Source organism: Theobroma cacao, chromosome 9 (genome assembly GCF_000208745.1).
Source record: "Theobroma cacao cultivar B97-61/B2 chromosome 9, Criollo_cocoa_genome_V2, whole genome shotgun sequence".
Classification (NCBI taxonomy): domain Eukaryota; kingdom Viridiplantae; phylum Streptophyta; class Magnoliopsida; order Malvales; family Malvaceae; genus Theobroma; species Theobroma cacao.
In genome coordinates this window covers 648,926-671,416 of record NC_030858.1, presented here as the reverse complement: position 1 = coordinate 671,416, position 22,491 = coordinate 648,926, and the positions used below count along the sequence as shown (strand labels likewise).

At 37.4% G+C, this 22,491-nt stretch overlaps 6 protein-coding genes across 7 annotated transcripts; all 6 read left to right on the top strand.

The window, feature by feature from the left end:
• Positions 1,419 to 5,726, top strand: LOC18587678 (monogalactosyldiacylglycerol synthase, chloroplastic). The gene is made up of 8 exons (XM_007011610.2): positions 1,419 to 2,171; positions 2,436 to 2,608; positions 2,969 to 3,130; positions 3,212 to 3,353; positions 3,666 to 3,890; positions 4,236 to 4,298; positions 4,378 to 4,452; positions 5,439 to 5,726. The coding sequence occupies exons 1-8, from the start codon at positions 1,653 to 1,655 to the stop codon at positions 5,673 to 5,675; spliced, it is 1,596 nt and encodes a 531-aa protein (XP_007011672.2). The 5' UTR covers positions 1,419 to 1,652; the 3' UTR covers positions 5,676 to 5,726.
• Positions 5,708 to 9,426, top strand: LOC18587677 (thiamine-repressible mitochondrial transport protein THI74). Of its 2 annotated transcripts, none has more exons than XM_007011609.2 (8): positions 5,708 to 6,408; positions 6,853 to 7,248; positions 7,588 to 7,697; positions 8,029 to 8,099; positions 8,211 to 8,312; positions 8,499 to 8,616; positions 8,851 to 8,986; positions 9,161 to 9,426. In XM_007011609.2, exons 1-8 carry the CDS (start codon positions 6,328 to 6,330, stop codon positions 9,221 to 9,223), a joined length of 1,077 nt encoding a protein of 358 aa, XP_007011671.1. In that variant the 5' UTR covers positions 5,708 to 6,327; the 3' UTR covers positions 9,224 to 9,426. The 2 variants fall into 2 exon arrangements, with proteins under 2 accessions (XP_007011671.1, XP_007011670.1); XM_007011608.2 differs by having other exon boundaries at positions 7,483 to 7,697.
• On the top strand, positions 9,972 to 12,965 carry LOC18587676 (ER membrane protein complex subunit 4). Its single transcript, XM_007011607.2, has 6 exons — positions 9,972 to 10,241; positions 10,325 to 10,381; positions 11,199 to 11,352; positions 11,826 to 11,923; positions 12,058 to 12,123; positions 12,621 to 12,965. The coding sequence occupies exons 1-6, from the start codon at positions 10,113 to 10,115 to the stop codon at positions 12,654 to 12,656; spliced, it is 540 nt and encodes a 179-aa protein (XP_007011669.2). The 5' UTR covers positions 9,972 to 10,112; the 3' UTR covers positions 12,657 to 12,965.
• Positions 13,505 to 14,109, top strand: LOC18587675 (probable steroid-binding protein 3). Its single transcript, XM_007011606.2, has one exon. It carries the CDS (start codon positions 13,606 to 13,608, stop codon positions 13,909 to 13,911), a length of 306 nt encoding a protein of 101 aa, XP_007011668.1. The 5' UTR covers positions 13,505 to 13,605; the 3' UTR covers positions 13,912 to 14,109.
• LOC18587674 (peroxidase 46) lies at positions 15,831 to 17,883 on the top strand. Its single transcript, XM_018128395.1, has 4 exons — positions 15,831 to 16,308; positions 16,491 to 16,670; positions 16,783 to 16,948; positions 17,251 to 17,883. Exons 1-4 carry the CDS (start codon positions 16,072 to 16,074, stop codon positions 17,661 to 17,663), a joined length of 996 nt encoding a protein of 331 aa, XP_017983884.1. The 5' UTR covers positions 15,831 to 16,071; the 3' UTR covers positions 17,664 to 17,883.
• LOC18587673 (putative pentatricopeptide repeat-containing protein At3g25970) lies at positions 18,121 to 21,169 on the top strand. The gene has a single exon (XM_007011604.2). The coding sequence runs from the start codon at positions 18,173 to 18,175 to the stop codon at positions 20,321 to 20,323; it is 2,151 nt and encodes a 716-aa protein (XP_007011666.2). The 5' UTR covers positions 18,121 to 18,172; the 3' UTR covers positions 20,324 to 21,169.

Here is a 22,491-nt window from a genome sequence, read left to right as displayed (position 1 = left end):
GAAAGGTGACATACAAACTGGTAGCATAACAACAACAAATGGAGTTCAAAGAGGCTTTAGCTTTGCAAGCTATGTGGCAAATGACGAAATTTCATATCCAAAACCTTAGTGGGAGTTCCACCAAAGGATCGATTTGGTGGACGGAGAGGACGGTGAGGACGGTGGGGTTCTCGTCGTTATCATGAACAATTGAATGTCACATGCTCGCACAATAATATAGACTAAGTTTGCATGAAATTCACATGCTTAATTGTTTCTTATACATTTCAACAACAAATCTAACATAATTGTTAAAGTTTTTGGCAAACTTTGAATGCGTGTGACTAAAACGAATTGTATATCATTCTTTTGATCATGCTTCATGCTTGTGACTATGGTGATATGAACACCTAGTGGCCGGAGGTTTGGCACCACCTAGGTTTTTTTGTGGTCAACTTGGCAAACTTGAGTCATATTAAAACAAGGATAATGTGAAAGTTGAGTTTCTTTTTATTTACTTATTTTATAATGTGAAAAATATAAAAATAAAAAGAAATGAGAAAAGTGATCTTTCTAATAAAAATAAATAATGAAATCAAGATAGAGAGGAAGTAATCGTTTTTATAAACAAATACTTTTAACTAAAGATAAAAAGAGTAATATTATCCCTATCCCTTAATCATCCTCACTCGTATTAATTAGTTGGCATTTTTAAAAGTAAATTTAGATTTAACCCTCATTTTTTAATTTTTTCTTTATGATTAAATATTGGAAAGGCATGTATCCAACTAACATAGACTCCACCTTTTAATCACATGTTTAGATAATTTTATACATGTGACTATTTTAATACGAAAGCGTAGTTACATGTCAAAATATTTAATCGATTTGTATAGTTTAATTTTAAAATTTAAAATAAATAAATATATGATAACTTAAAAATATAATTAACCCTGATAATAAACTCATAATCAAAGCAAATGAAAAAAATATATGTTGACTTAATCAAATTTCGAGATTATCCATTGGTTCGATTTTAAAATTTTGAATGAGAAAGTATGTAATGATCTAGAAAGATAATGAACCCAAATTGATGATAAGCCCATCAGCTAACGCAAAGCACGTGAAGGAAGATGGTCGGCTCGACCAAGTTTGGGAAACAAAATGGAAAGTGGTCAGGGCCGCCTAACCCCGAAAGACACGTAAATGGGTCAAATGGAATGTGAATGCTCTGTAATGCAAAAGCCGGAACATTTTCTTTTTTTTGGCATAAATTAAATCGTTTGGTTTTGATTATTTTGAGGTGGACTTTGATGTCTGATGTGGCTCGTAGAGTGCGGCGAGGGGGACCAAACATGAAACTTGTGGACGAACCAAACCGGAGCTAACTTGGCAAACCCAAACCCAACCCAAGAAACGTGGGTCTGGTTATTGTCGAAGGCAGAGAGAGAGAGAGAGAGAGAGAGTGAGCAGCAGCAGCAGCAATAAAGCATTTTTGGTTTCGATTCTCGGTATCTACTTACAAAATCCTAACTCTGTGGCTACGGAAACACCATTAGATTTTCATATAAATAGATGAAATTTGGTTCTTATTTGTGATAAGGACTAGTATGGATTAAATTGTTTTTAACTTATTTCTCATCGACTCTGCAACTAGGAAAAAGCTTTCCAAAATGCGAAACCCCTCCGCGGTTACCCAAGAATCGAGCCCTGCTTTCGATCTCGTGACTCAATTCGGTCACTTAGCATTCAACAAGAGTTTTTATAGCTCAAATTCAGATGGGTTCTATTCGTTTAAGCCAAATTACATGTATTTTTCGGGGTTCGGAGGTTCAGTTTCTCAGAGAAGGCGTAGAGTTACAGCTGCTGCTTCACTCAGTTTGGGTGCTCGGAACAGCGTTTCTTCGAGTGTTAGGAGAATCGTGAATGAGTTCAATAGAGTGATTAAATTTCACTGCGATAGAATCCCGATTGGGTTCGCTTCGGTTCGGGTTGGTTCTGAGGATAGCAACGGGTTGAGAGTAGATGGTGGTGGTGGTGTTTTGGAGGTTGAAGGTTTGCCTTTGAATGGAGTTGGAGCTGAGACCCCCAAGAAAGTTTTGATTTTGATGAGTGATACTGGTGGGGGTCATAGAGCCTCCGCTGAAGCTATTAAGGCTGCCTTTTATGAGGAATTTGGAGACGATTATCAGGTCAGTTTCCTTTTATTTGGTGGCAAAGAAAATGTGGACAAAATGCATAAATTAAGAAGGTTTACTTCTTTTATCAGTACTTTTGCAGTGTTAGTGTTGTTTTGATTAACTGGGACTACATTAAAGGAGGTTTATTTCAGTTTTATTTGTCTTTATGTTTGTACAATTCTTCGCAAGTGGTTGAACAATTAGGGGATAAGAATTACTGGGTGCGTATGTTGTTCATTGATCATTGTTATGTATCTTAACAATGGCGTATTGCAGGTATTTGTTACGGATTTGTGGTCTGAACATACGCCCTGGCCATTTAATCAATTACCCAAGAGCTATAACTTCTTGGTGAAACATGGATCATTGTGGAAAATGACGTATTATGGAACTGCTCCACGGGTGGTTCATCAGTCTAATTTTGCTGCAACTTCAACATTCATTGCTAGGTGAGAATTTGTGGTCTTCTTGGTATAGATGCATTTAGATTGTTTTTCTGTAGTGCTAATTATGCTGTGCTTCATAACAAAGCACCATTCAACAAGTTTTTATCAATGACTCTGTCAACTCTTTTGATCTAATGTGAGAAGATATGTGAATGAAACAGAATAAAGATTGTCAGCCTTGCAAGAAATTAGTATATGATTTGTTTTACCATTCTCGTATGACTCAAGTTATTAACTTCTTTTCTTTTCTTTTTGTTTGAGCTTTGATTTTTTTGTGAATGCATAGAGACAGAAGGACATGCATCTGTTTTAGGGCATGTACTTATCTGATTTTGATTTTGTTATTTTGTATTCTTATCGTAGAGAGGTTGCCAAAGGGTTGATGAAATACCAGCCAGACATTATTATCAGCGTACATCCACTGATGCAACATGTTCCACTTCGTATTCTGAGGGCAAAGGGTCTACTAAAGAAGATAGTCTTTACCACAGTGGTCACAGACTTAAGCACCTGTCATCCTACATGGTTAGTTCTGCATCTTAGTTTCATACTTCTCAATCCACTTATTCTTGGTGTAATTTCAGTCATGTATGTAATTTTTTTTAGGTTTCATAAGCTTGTAACAAGATGCTATTGCCCAACAGCAGAAGTAGCAAAAAGGGCATTAAAAGCTGGACTTCAACCATCCCAAATTAAGGTTTATGGCCTTCCAGTGCGACCTTCTTTTGTGAAGCCTGTCCGGCCAAAGGTAATTACCTTTCAAACTAATGAACTATCATATTCTCTATGCCAATCTGACTTTTATTCTTCGATGTAAACTATTGTCGCCAACTTTTGCACACATGGACAAAAGTCTTGATGCTACAAGTTTATTCAATTCAGTTGCCGCAATTAATTTTCCTTTTCACTTTGCAGATTTCTGTTTGACCAATTTTTGTTTCATGTGCTACTGCAATTATGATTGAATTTATTATCTCCATTGAGATCTCTATGTCTGTTCATCTTTCTTTGTCTGATTGGATCAAAGGATACTGAAAAATTTCGTTTTTGATAATTGTAGATTGAGCTGAGGAGAGAATTAGGAATGGATGAGGATCTTCCTGCTGTTTTGCTCATGGGAGGAGGGGAAGGAATGGGGCCCATTGAGGCTACTGCTCGTGCACTTGGAAATGCATTATATGATGAGAACCTTGGGGAGCCACTAGGTCAAATCCTTGTGATTTGTGGCCGCAACAAAAAGCTTGCCAGCAAATTGCTTTCAATTGATTGGAAAATTCCTGTCCAGGTATTGATTGTTCTTCAGTTTTTAATATGTAAGGGTACTTTGGACAGCTACATCTTCTTCTAGACTTCTACTTATAATTCCTATGCACATGCCTTTTTCAAGAACCATGAGAAGACTTTTGTTATATTCTCCTTCAACTAGTGTAAATATATGATAAACTTATTCTAAATTTTTACAGATTTCTATAGCATATGTCTATCTGCATTAAGCATGCCAAACCATTTCCCAACTTTTGTGATAAAAAGAAGGTTCATATAGGCCATATGATGTTCCTTTATATTCGCAGATACATATGCACAGACTTACATGCATATGATATTTTTCTGAAATCGCGCAATCTTATAGGTCAAGGGATTTGTCACTAAAATGGAGGAATGCATGGGTGCTTGCGACTGCATTATTACAAAGGTAACTTTCTGATGGCAGTAATGATATATGGATGCCTGTAATGCATTTTCTTAATCTTGAATGACTTTTGCTTCAATAGGCGGGCCCAGGGACTATTGCTGAGGCTATGATACGAGGTCTTCCTATAATTTTGAATGACTACATTGCTGGGCAGGTAAGTTTTCTTTTTTCTTTCTTTTTTTTTTTTCACTTTTAGATGTAATCATTCTGAAGTAGATTAAAAAAAGGTTGGCTTTTGGGGGGAAAGAGGCAGGTATTCTTCCTAGCTGCATTTTGCAATTATTATCTAGACCATATTTCAATTATCTAAATACTGTACTTCTGTTCTTAGTCTTGCTTAAGATGAGTATCCCTAATTTATCAAATGTAATAAATAAGTTGACTACAGTAAATAGCTAAACTAGGCTAAAACATATTGAAATCTAAAAGGTATTATAATTTTTATATTTCCTGTTTCTTGTGCACCCATATGATTTACTTATCAGCTGTAAGTAAAAAAGGAAAAAGAGAGTGTAAGCAACTAAAGTTTACACAGAAGATGGTCTATAGGTTTTTTTGCCCTGTGTATACTTGAATGTCATATACTTTTTTGAAGCAAATGACATCTAATTTAATGCCATGCCTTAGATGGTATAGATCATCACAATACACAAGGTTGTATTTGTGACTGGAAGAGCCAGTAGCATATGTGCAACTTTGCCTCCTCCTAGAAATCTTTCCTATGGGGTTGGCAAAATTACCTTTGCCAACAGATTCTATATCTCACTCTCTTGAAACTATGTTTTACTGGTACAACTTGCCAGGTGATTTTCTCTATAACTTTCCAGATCTTGTAGGAAAACCGTGTAGTTTGACACACCTTACCTTTATGAGTAGTTTGCTTTAGCCATCGATATGGTATAAGCGGAAGGAGAAATGATGGGAGATCCAGAACAAAATGTTCCTAGTTCTTACACCCCATCCCCAACATTAAATTTCTAACATTTTTCCTCACTTCTGTCTGTACTCTCTAGTCTCTACCTCATAATGTTGGGTTAAATTATATCAGAAGATCAATGTGAGTGTTGAAATATAACTTTTGTATTGGAGTTTTAACTTTTGCCAAGAAAACTTAAGAAAATCTTGTTTTGGCTTTTACAGGAGGTTGGAAATGTTCCTTATGTGGTGGAAAATGGATGTGGGAAATTTTCCAAGTCACCAAAAGAGATAGCTAATATTGTTGCCCAGTGGTTTGGACCCAAAGCAGATGAACTCAAGGCCATGTCACAAAATGCTTTGAAGTTGGCAAGGCCTGAGGCTGTGTTCAAGATTGTCCATGATCTTCATGAGCTTGTTAGACAGAGAAATTTTGTACCCCAATTTTCCTGTACAACATAATTCCAGTGGGAAAAACAAAATCATATGATTTAATCATTCCATTAATTTGCTGAGAAAATATCTGCTGTTTCCTTATCACTACAATGTTCCAGGCAAGGACAAACTGATAAAGCATTAAGATCACAGTCAAGAGAACAGAGTAAGGGGCTACTGCAAGTGTCTTGCCACGTCAAAGGGCTCACGTGTGCTTGGACCATTGACATGGCTCGAGATGAATGGGACCCACAGATCCTGTGACCGCTTCCAGCTCCCCCTTCTTAAAGGTTCCGCGGAGTTAAAACGCCACGTCATCGGCTTCAACCCCCAGATTTTTAACGATCCTTTCGTTGACATGAAACCACTTGTCACTCTCACGGTCTTGTCCTGCTGACTCTAACGGCAAAAACAAAATAAATAAATAAATAAATCCCATTAAAAAGAAAATAAAAAAGAAAAGAAAGCCGATAACTTCAATTGAAGACTTATACCTTGTCATTCACGCACCAGTTGGTTACACTGATTCAAAATTGTCCCCTGATTCAGCTCAAAATATTTGAATGATACAAAAGATATAGCTTTTTAGGATTTGATATAGCAAATTCAAGGCCAATTCAGCTCAATCTTTTTGGATCAAATTTCCAGTGTCTAGCGTTTTGGTTTGGTGTTTTAGGTGATGGGTTGGAGGTATAATGCTGGGTTAGGTTTGATTGGCACCGTTGTGTTTATATGGGTTGCATCTGCAGAGATAACACAGGTTTGTTGTCTATTTATTATGCTCTGTTTTCCTTAAGCTCTCTGGGAATTATTTGGTTACCAAGAAATGTTTGGAATTGAAAAGAAAAACTAAATGAATTGTGTGTTCGAACGTGACAGGAGCTAAATTATTGCTGTGTTTCTTAATGACTATTTCCTGTGATATATAGCTCATTGATTCTCAGTACTCCATGCTTTCTAAGAACATTTTGTTTAAAGTTCTGAAGCTAGGATTCATGTTAGGTCCTTTTGAGTATCTTGATTGATATTTATCTTTGGGTAGTATTGATTGAAGATTAGATATTTCATTTGATTTGCCTCTGTATAAGTAGCATCAAAGAGGTTTGTTCAACTTTTCTTCTTACACAGCTTTCCTGGACATGGTCCTTCTTTTGTTTCTATCTTTATCATAAATTTTTAACTTAAAAGTGATTACTTGTTTCAGAGGATTTTCGCTGAGTACAAACAACCATTTGCACTCACTTACCTTGGTGTGTCTCTTATGGTGGTTTATATACCCATAGCAGTTTTAAAGGATTGGATTTGGAACTTATTTGATGCAAATTTATTTAGAAACCTCTACGAAGGCAGCTCCGTAATTAGCACTTCGATTGGGCCCGATATTTCTCTTAAGATCAATGACTTGCCCCACAGTGCAGAAGCTGACCTCAGAAGCTGCTTGATAACTGACAAGGATCTTAGTGAAAGAGAAGAGGGGCAGCCTCTCAACTCAAGTAATGAGAAAGATGAACCTCAATTGCCTGAACATGGTGGTGGACTGAGTTCATGGGAAATTGCCAAGTGCAGTTTATATCTAACTCCAATATGGTTTATAACTGAGGTAACATCATTTTATCTTAATCTTCCTGTTAGAATCATTGGCTGTCAGGACACATTCGTGAGGGGGCTGATTCAGGTTATACCGAAGCAAGTAGTCTTGGGATATCTTCTTGTGGACATCTGTTGCCTAGTTTGAATTAGTATATAATCTGAGTAATCTGAACTGGATAAGATTGCAAGCATGGTGCATTTATCCGAATGCATGACTAATATATGGTTGCTTTATATCTTGCAGTATTTATCAAACTCTGCTCTGGCAAATACTAGTGTTGCTAGTACAACTGTCCTAACCTCTACTTCAGGGCTCTTTACACTCTTCTTTGGGGCTCTTCTTGGCCAGGATACTATAAATGTTGCAAAAGTGGTTGCTGTATTTATTAGCATGGCAGGTGTTGCCATGACCACGGTCGGCAAAACATGGGCGTCAGATGAAATGCTGAGCGTCTCTGAGTGAGTTGGGTCTTTCTTAGCTAGTTCTACCAAGAATTTATAACATTTCTTTGCCGATACTTCTTTATTCCTTTATAATACATAAAATATACTAGAGATGCATAAATTAATGCTGTGTAATGTTCAGGTTGCTTATAGGAAGCACCCATCAAATTGATGAATATTGAAATGCCTCAGACACTCTTCACATAATCTTTGCATGCTCCTTCTTCGAGAATTACTTATAGGCTATGATTCCTGCAATAGATAATAATGCTGCTATAATGGTTTTTGGGTTTTTCTTTCATGATCATCTTCTTTTATGGAATCATGTTATGTTCATGTTTCCCAGGACTAGAAGGCACTGCATCACAGGAGACATTTTTGGTCTTCTTTCAGCGATTTCATATGGCTTATTTACAGGTAGGATCTCTTGATGTATCTAGAATCAACCATGATTATAATCAATTTTATTTGGTCAGATTGTTTCCGTGCTTTTCTACTCTGTATCCACCTACTGGTCCATTTATGCAGTTCTGCTCAAGAAATCTGCTGGATCAGAAGGAGAGAAGGTTGATGTTCAAAAGTTTTTTGGATACATTGGTCTCTTCACTCTTCTTGGCCTTTGGTGGCTCGGTAAACAATCTATTAATCTCCTTATATTTCAAGTAACTTAAGTGCATGTTTGTTCTCTCGTTTCTCCCAAGATGTGAGGGCTTGCGTTTGCCTGTGCTGCTGGAATCTTCGGTCAAATGCTCATCTTCAGCGTTTGTGCCAACAGTTTTTCTTTCGAATTCACACAGTTCTGTCATCTATGTGCAGTGTGGCCACTTAATGCTGTGGGGATAGAACCTCCATTCTCATTTCCACATTCGGCATCTGTCGGGGAAGTAGTTCTGTTTAATGGCATTGTGGGGAGTGTTCTGTCAGACTACTTCTGGTATGTAGAGCAGCCTCCTTTCACTTCTGAACTAGTTGAATGCCACCATGACTTGAAATCATGAACCCTTTTCCCATCCCCTTAATCCATATCCAAGAACAATGTGAGATTACGGACTTGGCTCATTGCTTGGATAGCTGTTGAACCATAATAACTCGACCCAATCAATCCCAGACATGTTGATGTTGTTGTGAAAATGTGTTTGAAATTTTATTATGTTAACAAATGATGCAGGGCCCTCTCTGTGGTTTGGACAACTCCATTAGTTGCAACACTAGGAATGTCATTGACAATTCCCATAGCGATGTTAGCTGACATGGTTATACACGGCCGTCACTTCTCTGCAGTCTACATCTTCGGCTGCATTCAGGTAGCTTGCTTCTCATGTTCGTTCAAAACCCAGTATGCTGTTCCGTTTTACTCGGGGGAGAAAACAACCGAAAGTTCCTTTCCCGGTGATCAAAACATGGAACTATAATCACTTTTCAGCCCTCAACTATCTTGATCTTCTTTAACTTGTTTTACCACTTTTCTTCCGACACAGGTCTTTGCAGGTTTTGTTCTAGCCAACATTTCGGACAAGTTTTCCGGTAAACCGGAGTTGTAGTAGTCACTCCTGAGTTTCAGAGGAGCTAAACGTTAACAAATAACAATGTAATAGCATGACTGTAGGAGCTTGGATTCCTCGAGTGTTCTTCGTTGTAATTTGACACTATTTACATGAAAAAAAAACACGAACAATACTAGCTTAGCCAAAGATTTTAATTAAAGATAAAATAATAAATTAGAGCTGTTGAATCTTGGATCTTTTCCCTTTAAAAATGTTCTTTTATTACAAAGATTTGATGAAGTTTACTTTTTATCAATCTTAGAATTAAGTAAAATATTAAAGATCAATAATAAAAGTTTTTTACTTTGGTATTTACGTGTGAGTAATACTCGGTTCAAAACAAAATAATGATTAATTGACGGAATTTAGTTAATTTGGATCCCTTTTTGAATATTAATGGGTTAAAAGGATGTTTTGTTCGATTATTTTAGTTGATTTTTAGCATTCAAATTTATTATCAAATTATTTAAAATTCATGATTAATAATATATTTTTTCATTAATATTATTAATGTTTATAAAATTTATCTCGAAATATTTTAAATATATATTTATATAAAAAATTATTAATATATCTAAAAATATACATCAAAAAATGAAATAACAATTAAACTTATCGAAATAAATCGATTTTGATTTTTATTATAATTCAATTAATTTTGATTAATTTTTATTACAATTTGATTAATTTAATTTTTAAAATTTTTTAATCTGAAGTCAAATCCAAAATGAAGTAGCCCAAGCCCAGTACCAAACCCGCAACGCAACGCAACCGGTCTGGTAGGGGGCTCTCTCCCTTTCGCCTTTCGGTAATCTTAACTGATATAAGAGCTGCTGTAGCAGTGTCCGTCACGTACAAATAAACAAAATAGAAAAGACAGACAAAGATGGAGAAGGGAAAAGGAGTGATGGGGTCCGGCCGGAGATGGGCCGTTGATTTCTCCGACAATTCAACGGCTCCTTCCTCTCGTGACATCCCCGATCCTCCCGGCTTCTCTCGTGCCTCTATGGATCAGGTTCCCCTCTTTCTTTTCTTTTTATTTTCTTCTTAAATGAATTATCTCTCAATTTTATTAGGTTAAACTTTGTATTTTGGCAGGACGATTCGGCTGTCAGTCGCCAAAAGAAGGATGCTGAAGCCAATTGGAAAGCTCAGGTACCTCCCCCACCTTTTTTTTTTTCTTTTAATTTTCAAATCTGTGTTTTAATTTTCCATATAGTCTACTTGGTATCAGAGAAAAGTAAGGAGATGATCAATTAAGGAATTAAATTGATTTCCTTTTGGATCTTAAAGACTTGAAGTTTTCAACTTTGTGAAGATATATGGGTTGATTATGGAGAATTTGGACTACTCTCTAATGAATTTAACTGAGAAATTACCATTGCAGATCGTGAATAAGTGTAATAGATGTATAGGCATATGAATTCGTCGAATAATGTGCAACAAAGAACGTTTGGAATTGAGTTTCAGCATCTGAGTTTTATCTAGTAAGACATGGCGGATTCGCCTGACATTCACTGATAAGTGTATATGAGAGTTCATTTATACAGTTATATCCAATGCAAATGTTATTCGTAAAAGAACGTGTATAGGTCTGGGGCAAAGCAGCAAGCCAGAAGCTATTTTGACCAGAATGCATGGATCATCAATGTTGTGTCTTTCATGTATGTGCGACCCTAAATTGCATTTGAGTTTAGCTACTTTAGAGTACATCGAGGTGAGGGGAAAGCAGAGATGTCTTCTCTTGGTGCATGGTTGAGGTCTAGTGATTGATTGATGCATCATATTGAGATAGTAGTTGTTGGGAAGATTGAGTATATCCTTGAATTTGTTATCAGGTTTAGGTGTTCCTTTAGGTAATAGTTAAGTTTTGGCAATTAGGTTCATAAGGCAAAAACAGACATATATTACTACAAGATGTAACTGATCAAAATATGTTATTTAAGATGATATTTCTTTTATTTTTGAACAGAAAGCTTGGGAAGTGGCACAAGCACCTTTTAAGAATTTGCTAATGATGGGCTTCATGATGTGGATGGCTGGAAGTACAGTGCATCTATTTAGCATTGGTATCACTTTTTCAGCACTTTGGCAACCTATTAGTGCTCTTCAAGGGGTTGGGAAGGGTAAGCTGACCTCTAGTATTAAATTTTCTCTTATCCTGTATTTTTGGCTTATTGTTGTCTTTTCTTATGTTCTTTATCCTTCATGACTTGTTGTATTTACTTTGTATTCAAGATAGTGGTGAAACAGTCAAAAGTAGAAAGATTAAGGTGGGTAAGATACCCTAATTGAGAATGAAATACTTATAACCATAAGGTACTAATGAATGCCACTTAAGTATTCAAAAGAAACCTATCTAATTTGCTTCTATAGAATCTTCAATGTTTTTGTCTCCATATATGCTTGGCATTTTTCTCCCTTTCTGTCTAGGCTCGATAGCTGATTTCCCTCTTGTAAAGTATATAAGATACATAAGAAAGGCAACCTGCATCCGTCCAAATGCCCCCAAAGGCTAGATTTTATTTTTTTCAGATGTTAGGGTTGTGCAAGTTCCACTTAAAAGTTGATTCATTCAAATTTCACTTTGATTTTGCAGTTTTTGAGCCTTACAAAGACAAGAAAGTAGATCTTCTTGGGCCTAAGTTGCTTTTCATTGCCCTTAATTTGGGTGGTTTAGCACTTGGTGTTTGGAAGGTGAGATGCAGTTTCCTTTTCTTCACTTCCTAATGGATTTTCACCTCTAAAGATTATTAGACAGAAAGAAAGGGGACAAAACCTAAGTTATCTAATATTTGCATATTCCTCTTTGATTTCTTTGGTCTTGGCAGCTTAACACTTTGGGGCTTCTTCCAACACATGCATCAGACTGGGTGTCATCCTTACCCCCTGCTCAGGTTGATCGGTTCTTCCTTTTTCCTTCTTGCAAAGTTTATGTTCAGTTCAGTTCTTGTTCCTAAAGAATTCAGGACAATTTGGCAATAGGATTTTAAGTGAAAAAGAAGGGGGAGGGGAAGGGGCAGGACTAATGAAATATTTCATCAAATCAAAAGTAACATCTGATGATGTTGGATTTGGCAGATAAGAATAAGGCTATGCAAGTGCTAGTGGCTCTGGATTTATGAAAATTCCATAATTAACATCTCAAACCATCTTAAGCAATTATCATTTGATATTTCCTGTGATTATTTCATTATAAATTTCATTTTAGTGGGGAGAGAAGGTGCTCACTAATGCCTTTTAATCCATGTGCCTAAACTTAATAAAACTGTTCATATAGTATTTAACTTATGTGGATACAATTTTCATGAAACTGTGTCTAATGCTGTCTCTTATCAATGGTTTTATATGGATCATTTGACTAATTCTAGCTTTAAATTGATCAAATTCTCAGGAGGTAGAATATTCAGGTGGGGGTATTCCTCTGTGATAAACACGGTTTGTTCATCTTCGATTCTCTGACCAATTTCTGGAGGTGGCAAGCGGAAGTAACTTATGAACACTGGCGGAACTTGGAAGTTTATATTGATTTCTTTTCAAGATAGAGAACACCACCACCTTAGATTTTATCTTAAAATTTTATGAACTGTGTAGCTGTAGTATGGCATGATTAAGAGACTTAGCTTTGTTTGTATTTCAGATGAGTTGCTAGTGGATTAACATCCAAAATCTAAAATTATGTTCAAGGTAACAATTTTTTTTCTTGTTATTGGGGTGATATAATTCTTCTTTCTCCAAACCACAAGATTGGGCAATTTTTGAGGATTCTGAATCTTTGCAAATTCAACAGTTTACTTAGTTTTAGTTAGGAATTAGTTATATCCTTGATGGCCATTGAATTATTTCGGTCAAATAAAATGATTGTACCAAGGACGCTCGCGCCCTGTCTCGGTCTCTCTGCCACCATGTTGGCAAGTTTAAGTTTAGTCCCATGCGGTGCTAACGTCGTGAAAGAATGCTATTATCGAAATAATTATTGTACCAACAAAAAAAATTCTGTAAGAGGATAATTTTGCCTTTTCATTTTATTTTTGGTTGGGATAAGAGGATGGCAATCAAATATGTTTATTATTATTTGATAATTATATATTTCAGCGTCTTCGTTGAATTATTTAATTAATTAATTTATTTATTGTATTGATGTTAATATCTTGTCATTCGAATCATATATTTTTCTAATTGTTAAGAATTTTAAGATATTTTAAAATGAATTCTATTTTAATATTATTGTAAAATTAAATGAGCATAAACGAGACACGTGTCAAGCTTGACTCGAGTATATCGGTAACCAAAACCAAAGCAAACTAGGAGCAGCAAAAGCACTCTGGTCTCCTTCCTCTGGTTTCAGCTTCGTGGTCTGCACACCTACCGAACCTTCAATGGATTTGACACCCCAGCAGCTTAGCCAATTTAACGGCACGGACCCATCAAAGCCCATCTACCTTGCAGTCAAAGGCGTTATCTACGACGTCACCGCCGGCAAATCCTTCTACGGTCCTGGCGGCGCCTACGCCTTGTTCGCAGGCAAAGACGCCAGCAGAGCACTTGGAAAGATGAGCAAGAACGAAGAAGATGTCTGCCCCAATATCGATGGCCTCTCCGATAAGGAGATCGATGTCCTTAACGATTGGGTCAAGAAATTCGAAGCTAAGTACCCCGTTGTTGGCCGCGTTGTTGTCTTTTGAATTTGCAGCCTCTCGTTTCAGATCACTTTTTGCTATGGGAATCTATCTGCTACTTTTATGTGCTTAATGTTTTTCTGTCGATTTCTTAGCTTATGGGAATCTTAGTATCTGCTACTTTACCTTGTACTTGGTATTTTACTAATTCAGAATGTTTCAAAGTTAAATACTAATATATGTTAAAAGCTGTTTGATTGTGTTTGTCGCTGCTTGCCAAGTTTGCTTCTTGGTCTTTAATGGTGATGCTTGCATTACTTTGGGTTAGTGAACATGTATAAAGTTCTTGCATTGCCCTTAAAGTTGGGTGCTTTAAGGCCTAAGGGCGTTGAGTTAGAAGAGTTAGAGAAGGTGCATAAATCAATTAAGAAAATTCATTTGGATCTTGTGACATTCCTTGGTTTACCTCTCCAGGATGGTGAAACTTGGTTTTGCTAGTCTTAACAGGATCCTCTGATCTCTAGGTATCTATTATTTCGATCAAATGTGGCATCCTTGTTTGACAAAGATAACAACAGCAAGTACTCCTAGAAAGTGATTATACTGGAAGTGGCGAATTCTCTGCTAAATAGCAGGGGTTAGTGTTCTTAAGCTCAAAGCTTTTAGCATTTTGAAGACCAGATTTAATCCTCTGGTTCAGTTCTTTTGTGGTTTCACTTCCGAATGACTCCATTTTTCCTGTTAGGAAGTACTAAAAGCATAATACTAGCAAAGAATGGTCGTATCTTTCAGTCTATACGCTTGTATTTACAGCAGCTGTGGCGGAGCTGTGTTGTCATGGTCAAGATTATCCGAGAAATGAAAATTTTCACTAGTCTTTTTGTTGGATAACCAAGTAATTTCTCATACCTGGTTTAATATCCTGCAAGAAAGATGGCAAAGAGGAACTGATCCATATCCTCTGGTAATTCATAGAATTCCAACTTGGGGAATTATCTATTATTTTCTGCCAAGGGTATGATGCAAACAGAAGAAAAAATCTGCCCCAGCTCCTTTTTCCCCCCGAATCAGTGGCACATGCCTCCACCTCGATTGAATCGTGCTGCTCGACCAGTCCCAATCGATGGATTATATTCTACAGAGAGCTTCCAATGGTTGCCAAATCTAGGGAGATGCAAAATCAGTTGCACCATGCTTACCATCCTTATGTAAGATACTGCCAGCAAATTGTCAGCAGTTGAAATTTCTCTCTGGAGCCCACCCTTTCATGATGCTAACACTGCGAAACGGGGGAGGAAGAACTGGTTACAGGTTAAAATTTTACCAACGAACTTAGAATTTATTTCAACTTTAAACCAATTTTGGATGGAATCCTCCAAACTATTGATTTTCTAAAACATGATAATTATCCATTTATTTCCAGTGGTATTAAGAGCTTTGAATTTTAGGAAGTGTAATCCAGGAAACTGATCTGTTCATGAAAATAGTACCATCAGTTTAGGAATCGGCCAATCAAGCAATGTTTGTGGTGGTCACCGACACTCCTTTTGCAGTCGTTTTTGGTTAATCCAATCTCCAATTTACTTCTGCATTGAGATCCTTTGTAAACAGTACTTCTTTCTTTGCTTGAGATCCAAACCCACTCTCCCAATCCAGCTCATTTTCTCAATCTGTCTTCCATTGTTTGAGACTTCGAGCATGTATGAGAGACTAAAACGTGTAGAAGAAACTTGGCTAGATGGAGGGTGCAATGCATACATTTTTCTGTTTAAATCTTCAAACCAGAAACAGTGCTTGCAGGATAGTGATATCAACTTATCAACTGTACAGGCTGTTACGAGAACGGAAATCTTGTATTTCACACTGTACACGCCGTTATGAGAATAGAAATCTTATAAATCTTATAGTGTTGTACAGTATCGTGTTCACAAATTATTAACTACTATAATTGTTTAGTTTTGGTATCTTTTATTTCGGAGAATGCCTGGAGGAAGTTGCAATGGTCTTAAATGATCCTCTGAAGGAGCTTGGCGAGACGTTACTAAATGCATCATCTACCCATCTGACAGCAGCTAATCCCATAAATGCAGCTTTAAATAGAGGAAATTCATGGAGCATGACAACGTTCGGCCAGTTGACCGCCACTTACTCGAAATGTATCAGTATGAAGGACCAAAGGCCAACGCAGTAATAGTTGTGCACTTACGCTAGACAATCAGGGCCTCGATGGAGACGAAAATTACAGTCTTTTCCTCAACATCTAATCTCTGCACTCTTCTCATACTTGTCGTGTTCTCTTTTGCTGTTTCTCCTTCCCACGCTAGCCTCTCTTTCAACTTCTATGCAGTTTCATGTCCAGGTGCAGAGTTCATGGTTAGCAACACAGTGAGATCAGCTTCCTCTGCCGATCCAACCATCCCTGGGAAACTACTGCGCCTGTTGTTCCATGACTGTTTCGTGGAGGTCAGTCCAATATTGCTTAAAAAAACCTCGTCACCTTGAAAGTTTCTTTTTTTTTTTTTGGTTTAGGAGAAGATGGATTCGAAATTTACTTTTTAAGCAAGGATCATGCACCAATCAATAAATCAAATGGTCTACTGCCTTATAACCTTGAAAGTTGCATGATGTATTTTTCTCATGTTCAGGGTTGTGATTCGTCAGTACTATTACAAGGAAATGGGACAGAGCGAACTGATCCAGCTAACACCTCTCTCGGAGGGTTTTCAGTTATTGATTCAGCTAAAAGGGTGCTCGAAATTTTCTGTCCAGGAACTGTTTCTTGTGCTGATATTATTGCTTTGGCTGCAAGAGATGCAGTTGCAATTGTAAAATCTCGAGTCCCCATCTTCATTTTTTACTCTTTAAATCACTGTTCCCTTGACTTCCTTCCTCACCGTCTTTCGGTTAAGTGATTAATCATGGTGATCCTGGAAACAGGCTGGTGGACCTTCAGTTCAGATTCCAACAGGAAGGAGAGATGGCAGGATATCCAACGCTGCAAATGTCAGGCCCAATATTGTAGATACAAGTTTTACCATGGATGAGATGACAAAGCTCTTCAGCTCTAAAGGCTTGTCTCTGGATGACCTGGTTACGCTATCAGGTATTTAAATAATGAAACCTGTTGCAAGCAGCACAAATTTATGTCAATAGCCGTTATCCCCTTTCTTTCTTCCCTCTTTATTAAATTATAAATGCAGACATAAACTAATATCTTGATATATATATCTAACCAAAGACAAAAGACTATATACTCTTTAAATTTTGCTGAAAAGTTTTCTTAGTTTGGGATCTGAAGAATGGAAAAATGGCACCGACACTTGAAACTGTAAGATAAAAAAAGACGTGACTGCTGCTTTCTGTTTCTGCTAGATGCTTTAATGGCTTCATGCTTTGGCTTTACAGGTGCTCATACAATAGGACTAGCTCACTGTAATGCATTCAGCGATCGATTCCGACAGGACTCCAAGGGAAAGCTGACGCTGATTGACACATCCTTGGACAGTACCTACGCAGAAGAGCTTATGAAAAAGTGTCCAGCAGGTGCAAGCACATCTACCACTGTCAGCAATGATCCCGAGACAGCCTTGGCGTTCGATAATCAGTACTATACCAATCTCTTGGCCCACAGAGGGTTGTTTCAGTCAGATTCTGTTCTTGTAAAGGATGGAAGAACGAGGAAACAAGTGGAAGCTTTTGCAAACGATCAGGAAAGCTTTTTCCGGAGTTGGGGGGAGTCATTCTTGAAGCTCACAACCATCGGAGTGAAGACAGATGATGAAGGGGAAATCCGGCAGTCTTGTTCATTTGCTCATTAATGGGTGAAGATATAAACCCAAAAAAAAAAAAAAACTTTGGGTATTGTTCAGCATGCATCAAAACGATATTATTCGTCTTACTGTACAAATAATGGCTCTTATGCTTGTAACAGTGTCTATATACGTATAGTGTTCATACAGTGTCAGGTTACATATGTTAATTTGATGTTGGTTTCGTCTAGACTTATATATATTGGAGAAATCTAATCATTTCCTGGAACTAGTTCGATCAAATTAAAAGGAATTCCTTCTTCTTCTGTTAAAATGAATCTAACTCGGCAGGGAACAGAGAAAAGAGCAGGATTAATTCACACCATAATCACATCCAGAGCAAAGTTAAAGGACATGATCTGGCCCGAGTAAGAAAGAGTCGGTCGCTGCAGTGCAGGCCCAAAAGGCCAAAATAAAGCCTAAAGCTCGAAGGGCTGTTTGACCCATAAAAGGACCTTGTCTCTGCTCTGTCCGCTTGAGGAACAGTTTATCGGTAAGAACAAAACAGTTACCCATGTATGAAGAGGCCGTTGAACTCACTCCTCGAGAGCTCTGCTTACGCGTTTTACAAGGTTTTGACAACCCATTGTTGCGCTATCAAGTTGGGGACTCTCGCCGATGTTTACACTGCCAACAAAATCTTAAACGCATATGCAAGATGCAAAGAGTTACATATTGCTCGCAAGTTGTTCGCCGAAGTTCTCCACAGAGACATCGTTTCTTGGAACACGATGATTGCTGGGTATGTAAATTGTGGGAACTTGGAGACTGCATTCGAAATTGTGAAAGACATGAAAAGATGCGGTTTTGATTTCGATGGCTATACCTTTGGGAGTTTACTTAAGGGTGTGGCTTCCGCTTATAGACTTGAGGTTGGCCAACAGCTACACTCGATGATTGTTAAGATGGGGTATGAGGAAAATGTGTATGCAGGGAGTGCTATTTTGGATATGTATGCCAAGTGTGAGAAGGTTGGAGATGCTTACATGGTATTTGAATGCTTACCAGAACCTAATTCTGTCTCATGGAATGCTTTGATTGCTGGCTTTTCACAAATGGGTGATCGTAGCACTGTATTTTGGCTTTTAGATTGCATGGAGAAGGAGGGAGTGAAGGTTGACGATGGCACGTACGCTCCACTTCTTACTTTGCTTGATGATATTGAGTTTTATAAGCTGACAATTCAAATTCATGGCAAGATTATAAAACGTGGGCTGGCATGTGATAATACTGTGTGCAATGCGATGATAACTTCATATTCAGAGTGTGGTTCAATAGGAGATGCTAGAAAAGTGTTTGATGATGCAGTTGGCATGCGTGATTTGGTAACGTGGAATTCCATGCTAGCTGCTTACTTGGTTCATGAGAAAGAAGAACTTGGATTTAAACTTTTTCTGGATATGCAAAGATTGGGATTTGAACCAGACATCTATACTTACACTAGTATCCTTAGTGCTTGTTTTGAAAAAGCACACAAAAGTCATGGAAAATCTGTGCATGCAGTAGTTATTAAGAGAGGATTGGAATACTCTGTGCCTATCTCCAATGCCCTGATAGCAATGTATCTCAAGTCAAATAGTACTTCCATGGAAGAAGCTTTGAGTTTATTTGAATCCATGGAATTGAAGGATCGTGTCTCTTGGAATTCCATTTTGACTGGTTTTTCCCAGATTGGATTGAGTGAAGATGCCTTGAACTTTTTTGGGAAAATGAGAGGTTTCATTGTGGAGATTGACCACTATGCCCTTTCTGCTGTCCTAAGATCTTGCTCAGATTTGGCAACACTTCAATTAGGTCGGCAGGTTCATGTCTTGGCAATTAAATTAGGCTTTGAGACAAATGATTTTGTGGCAAGTGCATTGATTTTTATGTACTCCAAGTGCGGGATTATTCAAGATGCTCGAAAATCCTTTGAAGAGACTCCCAAAGACAGCTCAATTGCTTGGAATTCAATAATTTTTGGGTATGCACAAAATGGGCAGGGCAATGATGCCCTTGACCTGTTCTTTCTGATGAGAGACACAAAGGTGAGGCTTGATCATATAACATTTGTTGCAGTTCTAACTGCATGCAGTCATATTGGTCTTGTAGAAGAAGGCTTGAATTTTCTAAAATCAATGGAATCTGATTATGGAATTCCACCACGTATGGAGCATTATGCTTGTGCAGTAGATCTATTTGGGCGGGCTGGGCGATTAGATGAGGCAAAACCCTTAATTGAATCAATGCCATTTAAACCTGATGCAATGGTGTGGAAGACTTTGTTGGGTGCCTGTAGAGTTTGTGGTGACATTGAATTAGCTGCCCAGGTGGCAAGCCATCTGCTAGACCTAGAGCCTGAAGAGCACTGCACTTACATTATACTCTCTAACATGTATGGACATCTGAGGAGATGGGGTGAAAAAGCTAGTGTAACGAGGTTGATGCGGGAGAGGGGAGTTAAAAAGGTTCCTGGTTGGAGTTGGATAGAGATTAAGAATCAGGTGCATGCTTTCAATGCTGAAGATCAATCGCATCCTCATTGTAAAGAGATATATCAAATGTTAGGGGGATTGATGGAGGAAATCACATGGTTAGATGCTGACACAGGTCTAGATGCTTTGACATCTGATTTTGATGAGACATATGGATGCTGTGATGTAAAGCTGCTGAGTGCAGGGAATTTCTGAAGGATGCCCAAGAAAAAAGGAACCTCTTGCTTATTCATCTTTAACTCAAATATTGGCTATAAGTTACAGCTGTCTCTGGCCAGAAAATTTGGTGACTTATAGTTGCCATTATCCAAGCAGTTCTTCTAGTTCAATATGTCCTGCTCATTAGATACTCATTAGTATTTTTCCATTGGGGCCATGCTAGAGTTCAGCTTCATGTGCTCAAAGTGTGCGATAAAGTACTTAATAGGACAACCAGGAAAGTGATGAGGAAGTGCTGATGAATCTGCAATAGAAGGAACTTGTGGTGTTGCATGAGTATCTTGGCCTGTTTTCATGTGATTCTTTGTTCCGCAACTGAAGAATGATCCCATTCTTTCTCCTTTTGTTCTTGAACTAGGTGTGAAGACCAATCTGCTGGGGTGAGTTCTTATATTCCTTTGGGAAGACCAATGTTTTTACAAGTTAAATTGTTTTGAGATGCTGCATTCATGTATTTCATTAGCCAGTGTCATTAAGATCCCCACTAATTAAGGAAGAATTAAGGGAAAAGATCCTTAGTTTTGGCCTAGTTATGGTTAATGTACTGGCAAAGCAATGGCAAATTGTTACTAAAAGTGGTTGCAGTACTGGGGAAAAGAAGGCAAATGAATACGAAGGTTTTGAGCAATTCCACATCATGAAAAGGACCACCAATTGAAGTGTTGAAGCTTGAGAAGAATGATTACTTCATTGCCTTTGCTTAGGCGCCGTAGGGCCAAAGACATGATTCAAATATAAACTTTTAACCTTTCATAGTTTGTGATTAGGGACATTGTATACTTTCTTATGTTCAGTAGTTCATGATCCGATTATTTTGCTGAATTCCTATGCTTTTCATCTTTTTTTAAAGTTCTTGTTGCACAGTCACAGTCAAAGCCACTGTCTTTCTTACTTATGGAAGAGAAAGTAAGGATAACTCTATTACGTAAAGTTATCTTATTGTATTTTAAGTGATAAAATAACTAAATTTTTTGAGTTTAGGTAAAATTTTTAATAATTTTTTTAATTAATTAATACGTGATTGAGCTAGTTTATTTCAAGTTATTTTAGTTGATTTATATGGTAAAAATACCTACTTTTAATCATGACTGATTTAGTTCCTATGCTTTTAAGGTTTTCAAAAGGGAAAAGATCAAGTGATAAGAAATTACATAAATTAGTTAAATGCAGATTTCACCGAGCATGTTACAGTATTTCAGACATAAGTTGAGTTACAAAAGTTCAATCAACGTTATTCTTGAACTACCAAAAAACTAAGAGAAAGGGTACAACTTTTATATTTATCACTTGACTTAATTCTAATAAGGGCATGGTCAAAATCGCATAAGAAGCCGAAAGACTGCTGCAGACTACATATAGCAGCACAGCATGTTTGGAGCCGCAGCGAGTTTTCATTTTTGGCTGCAGCGCCAAACTCAGCAGCAAATTGAAGTCTCAAAACATAAAGTTTGGCACCGCGGCCAGATTCCATTACGGCCGCAACGCCAATTTCAGCAACAACAAGTGCCTAAGACAGAAAGTTTGGCGTCGCGACAAGAATCCATTCTGGCCGCAGTGCTAACACAAACTCTTTAAATCCTGATCATCCAATTTTTCCATCAGGTGGCTAAGATTGGGGATATCAAAAGGGGTCTTTTTAGGGCTAAAAAAAGGGGAGATTCGGAGCAGCTTTCAGCAAAGAAAAAAAAAGGCGGCTTTCTATAAAAAAAAGAGAATTAATATAAGTATAAGAAGGAGAATTAAATCCAAATGAAAAGTAGAGTAATTTCACAATTTTAAGCTTTATTTCACTGATCCTTTGGCAATTATTAGCATTAATTCATTAGTTTAGCTTTGTTTTTTTAATTTCAGTTTTAATTAATTTTCAAATTAAATTGATTTGGATAAGATTAAGTTGTCAAATTTTAATATAGCAAGAATTTAGATATAATTTTTTATGGAAACAATATCTGACTCACTGGACCATATGCGATGTTTTTGGTAAATTGAGAAAATTTTTAAGGTAAATATCTTAGTCATTTAGCAAGCAACAAGTAGATGAAGACACTCCTACATGCCTATTGGCTTTGGCTTCTTGGCACCCACTTCCTTCCTGGAGAGTGATAGCATGTTTCTGGCATGAAATTTTCACAATTACTAATGAC

Bases quoted from the DNA above. Each gene is read 5' to 3' on its own strand.
- LOC18587678 (XM_007011610.2), top strand. From the start codon at position 1,653: ATGCGAAACCCCTCCGCGGTTACCCAAGAATCGAGCCCTGCTTTCGAT. The intron at 3,891-4,235 runs GTATTGATTGTT...GCAATCTTATAG, and splicing joins ATTGGAAAATTCCTGTCCAG to GTCAAGGGATTTGTCACTAA. The intron at 4,453-5,438 runs GTAAGTTTTCTT...TGGCTTTTACAG, and splicing joins ATGACTACATTGCTGGGCAG to GAGGTTGGAAATGTTCCTTA.
- LOC18587677 (XM_007011608.2), top strand. From the start codon at position 6,328: ATGGGTTGGAGGTATAATGCTGGGTTAGGTTTGATTGGCACCGTTGTG. The intron at 7,249-7,482 runs GTAACATCATTT...TATATCTTGCAG, and splicing joins CAATATGGTTTATAACTGAG to TATTTATCAAACTCTGCTCT. The intron at 8,617-8,850 runs GTATGTAGAGCA...CAAATGATGCAG, and splicing joins GTTCTGTCAGACTACTTCTG to GGCCCTCTCTGTGGTTTGGA.
- LOC18587676 (XM_007011607.2), top strand. From the start codon at position 10,113: ATGGAGAAGGGAAAAGGAGTGATGGGGTCCGGCCGGAGATGGGCCGTT. The intron at 11,353-11,825 runs GTAAGCTGACCT...TTGATTTTGCAG, and splicing joins TCTTCAAGGGGTTGGGAAGG to TTTTTGAGCCTTACAAAGAC. The intron at 11,924-12,057 runs GTGAGATGCAGT...TGGTCTTGGCAG, and splicing joins TAGCACTTGGTGTTTGGAAG to CTTAACACTTTGGGGCTTCT.
- LOC18587675 (XM_007011606.2), top strand. From the start codon at position 13,606: ATGGATTTGACACCCCAGCAGCTTAGCCAATTTAACGGCACGGACCCA.
- LOC18587674 (XM_018128395.1), top strand. From the start codon at position 16,072: ATGGAGACGAAAATTACAGTCTTTTCCTCAACATCTAATCTCTGCACT. The intron at 16,671-16,782 runs GTAAAATCTCGA...TCCTGGAAACAG, and splicing joins CAAGAGATGCAGTTGCAATT to GCTGGTGGACCTTCAGTTCA. The intron at 16,949-17,250 runs GTATTTAAATAA...TTGGCTTTACAG, and splicing joins TGACCTGGTTACGCTATCAG to GTGCTCATACAATAGGACTA.
- LOC18587673 (XM_007011604.2), top strand. From the start codon at position 18,173: ATGAAGAGGCCGTTGAACTCACTCCTCGAGAGCTCTGCTTACGCGTTT.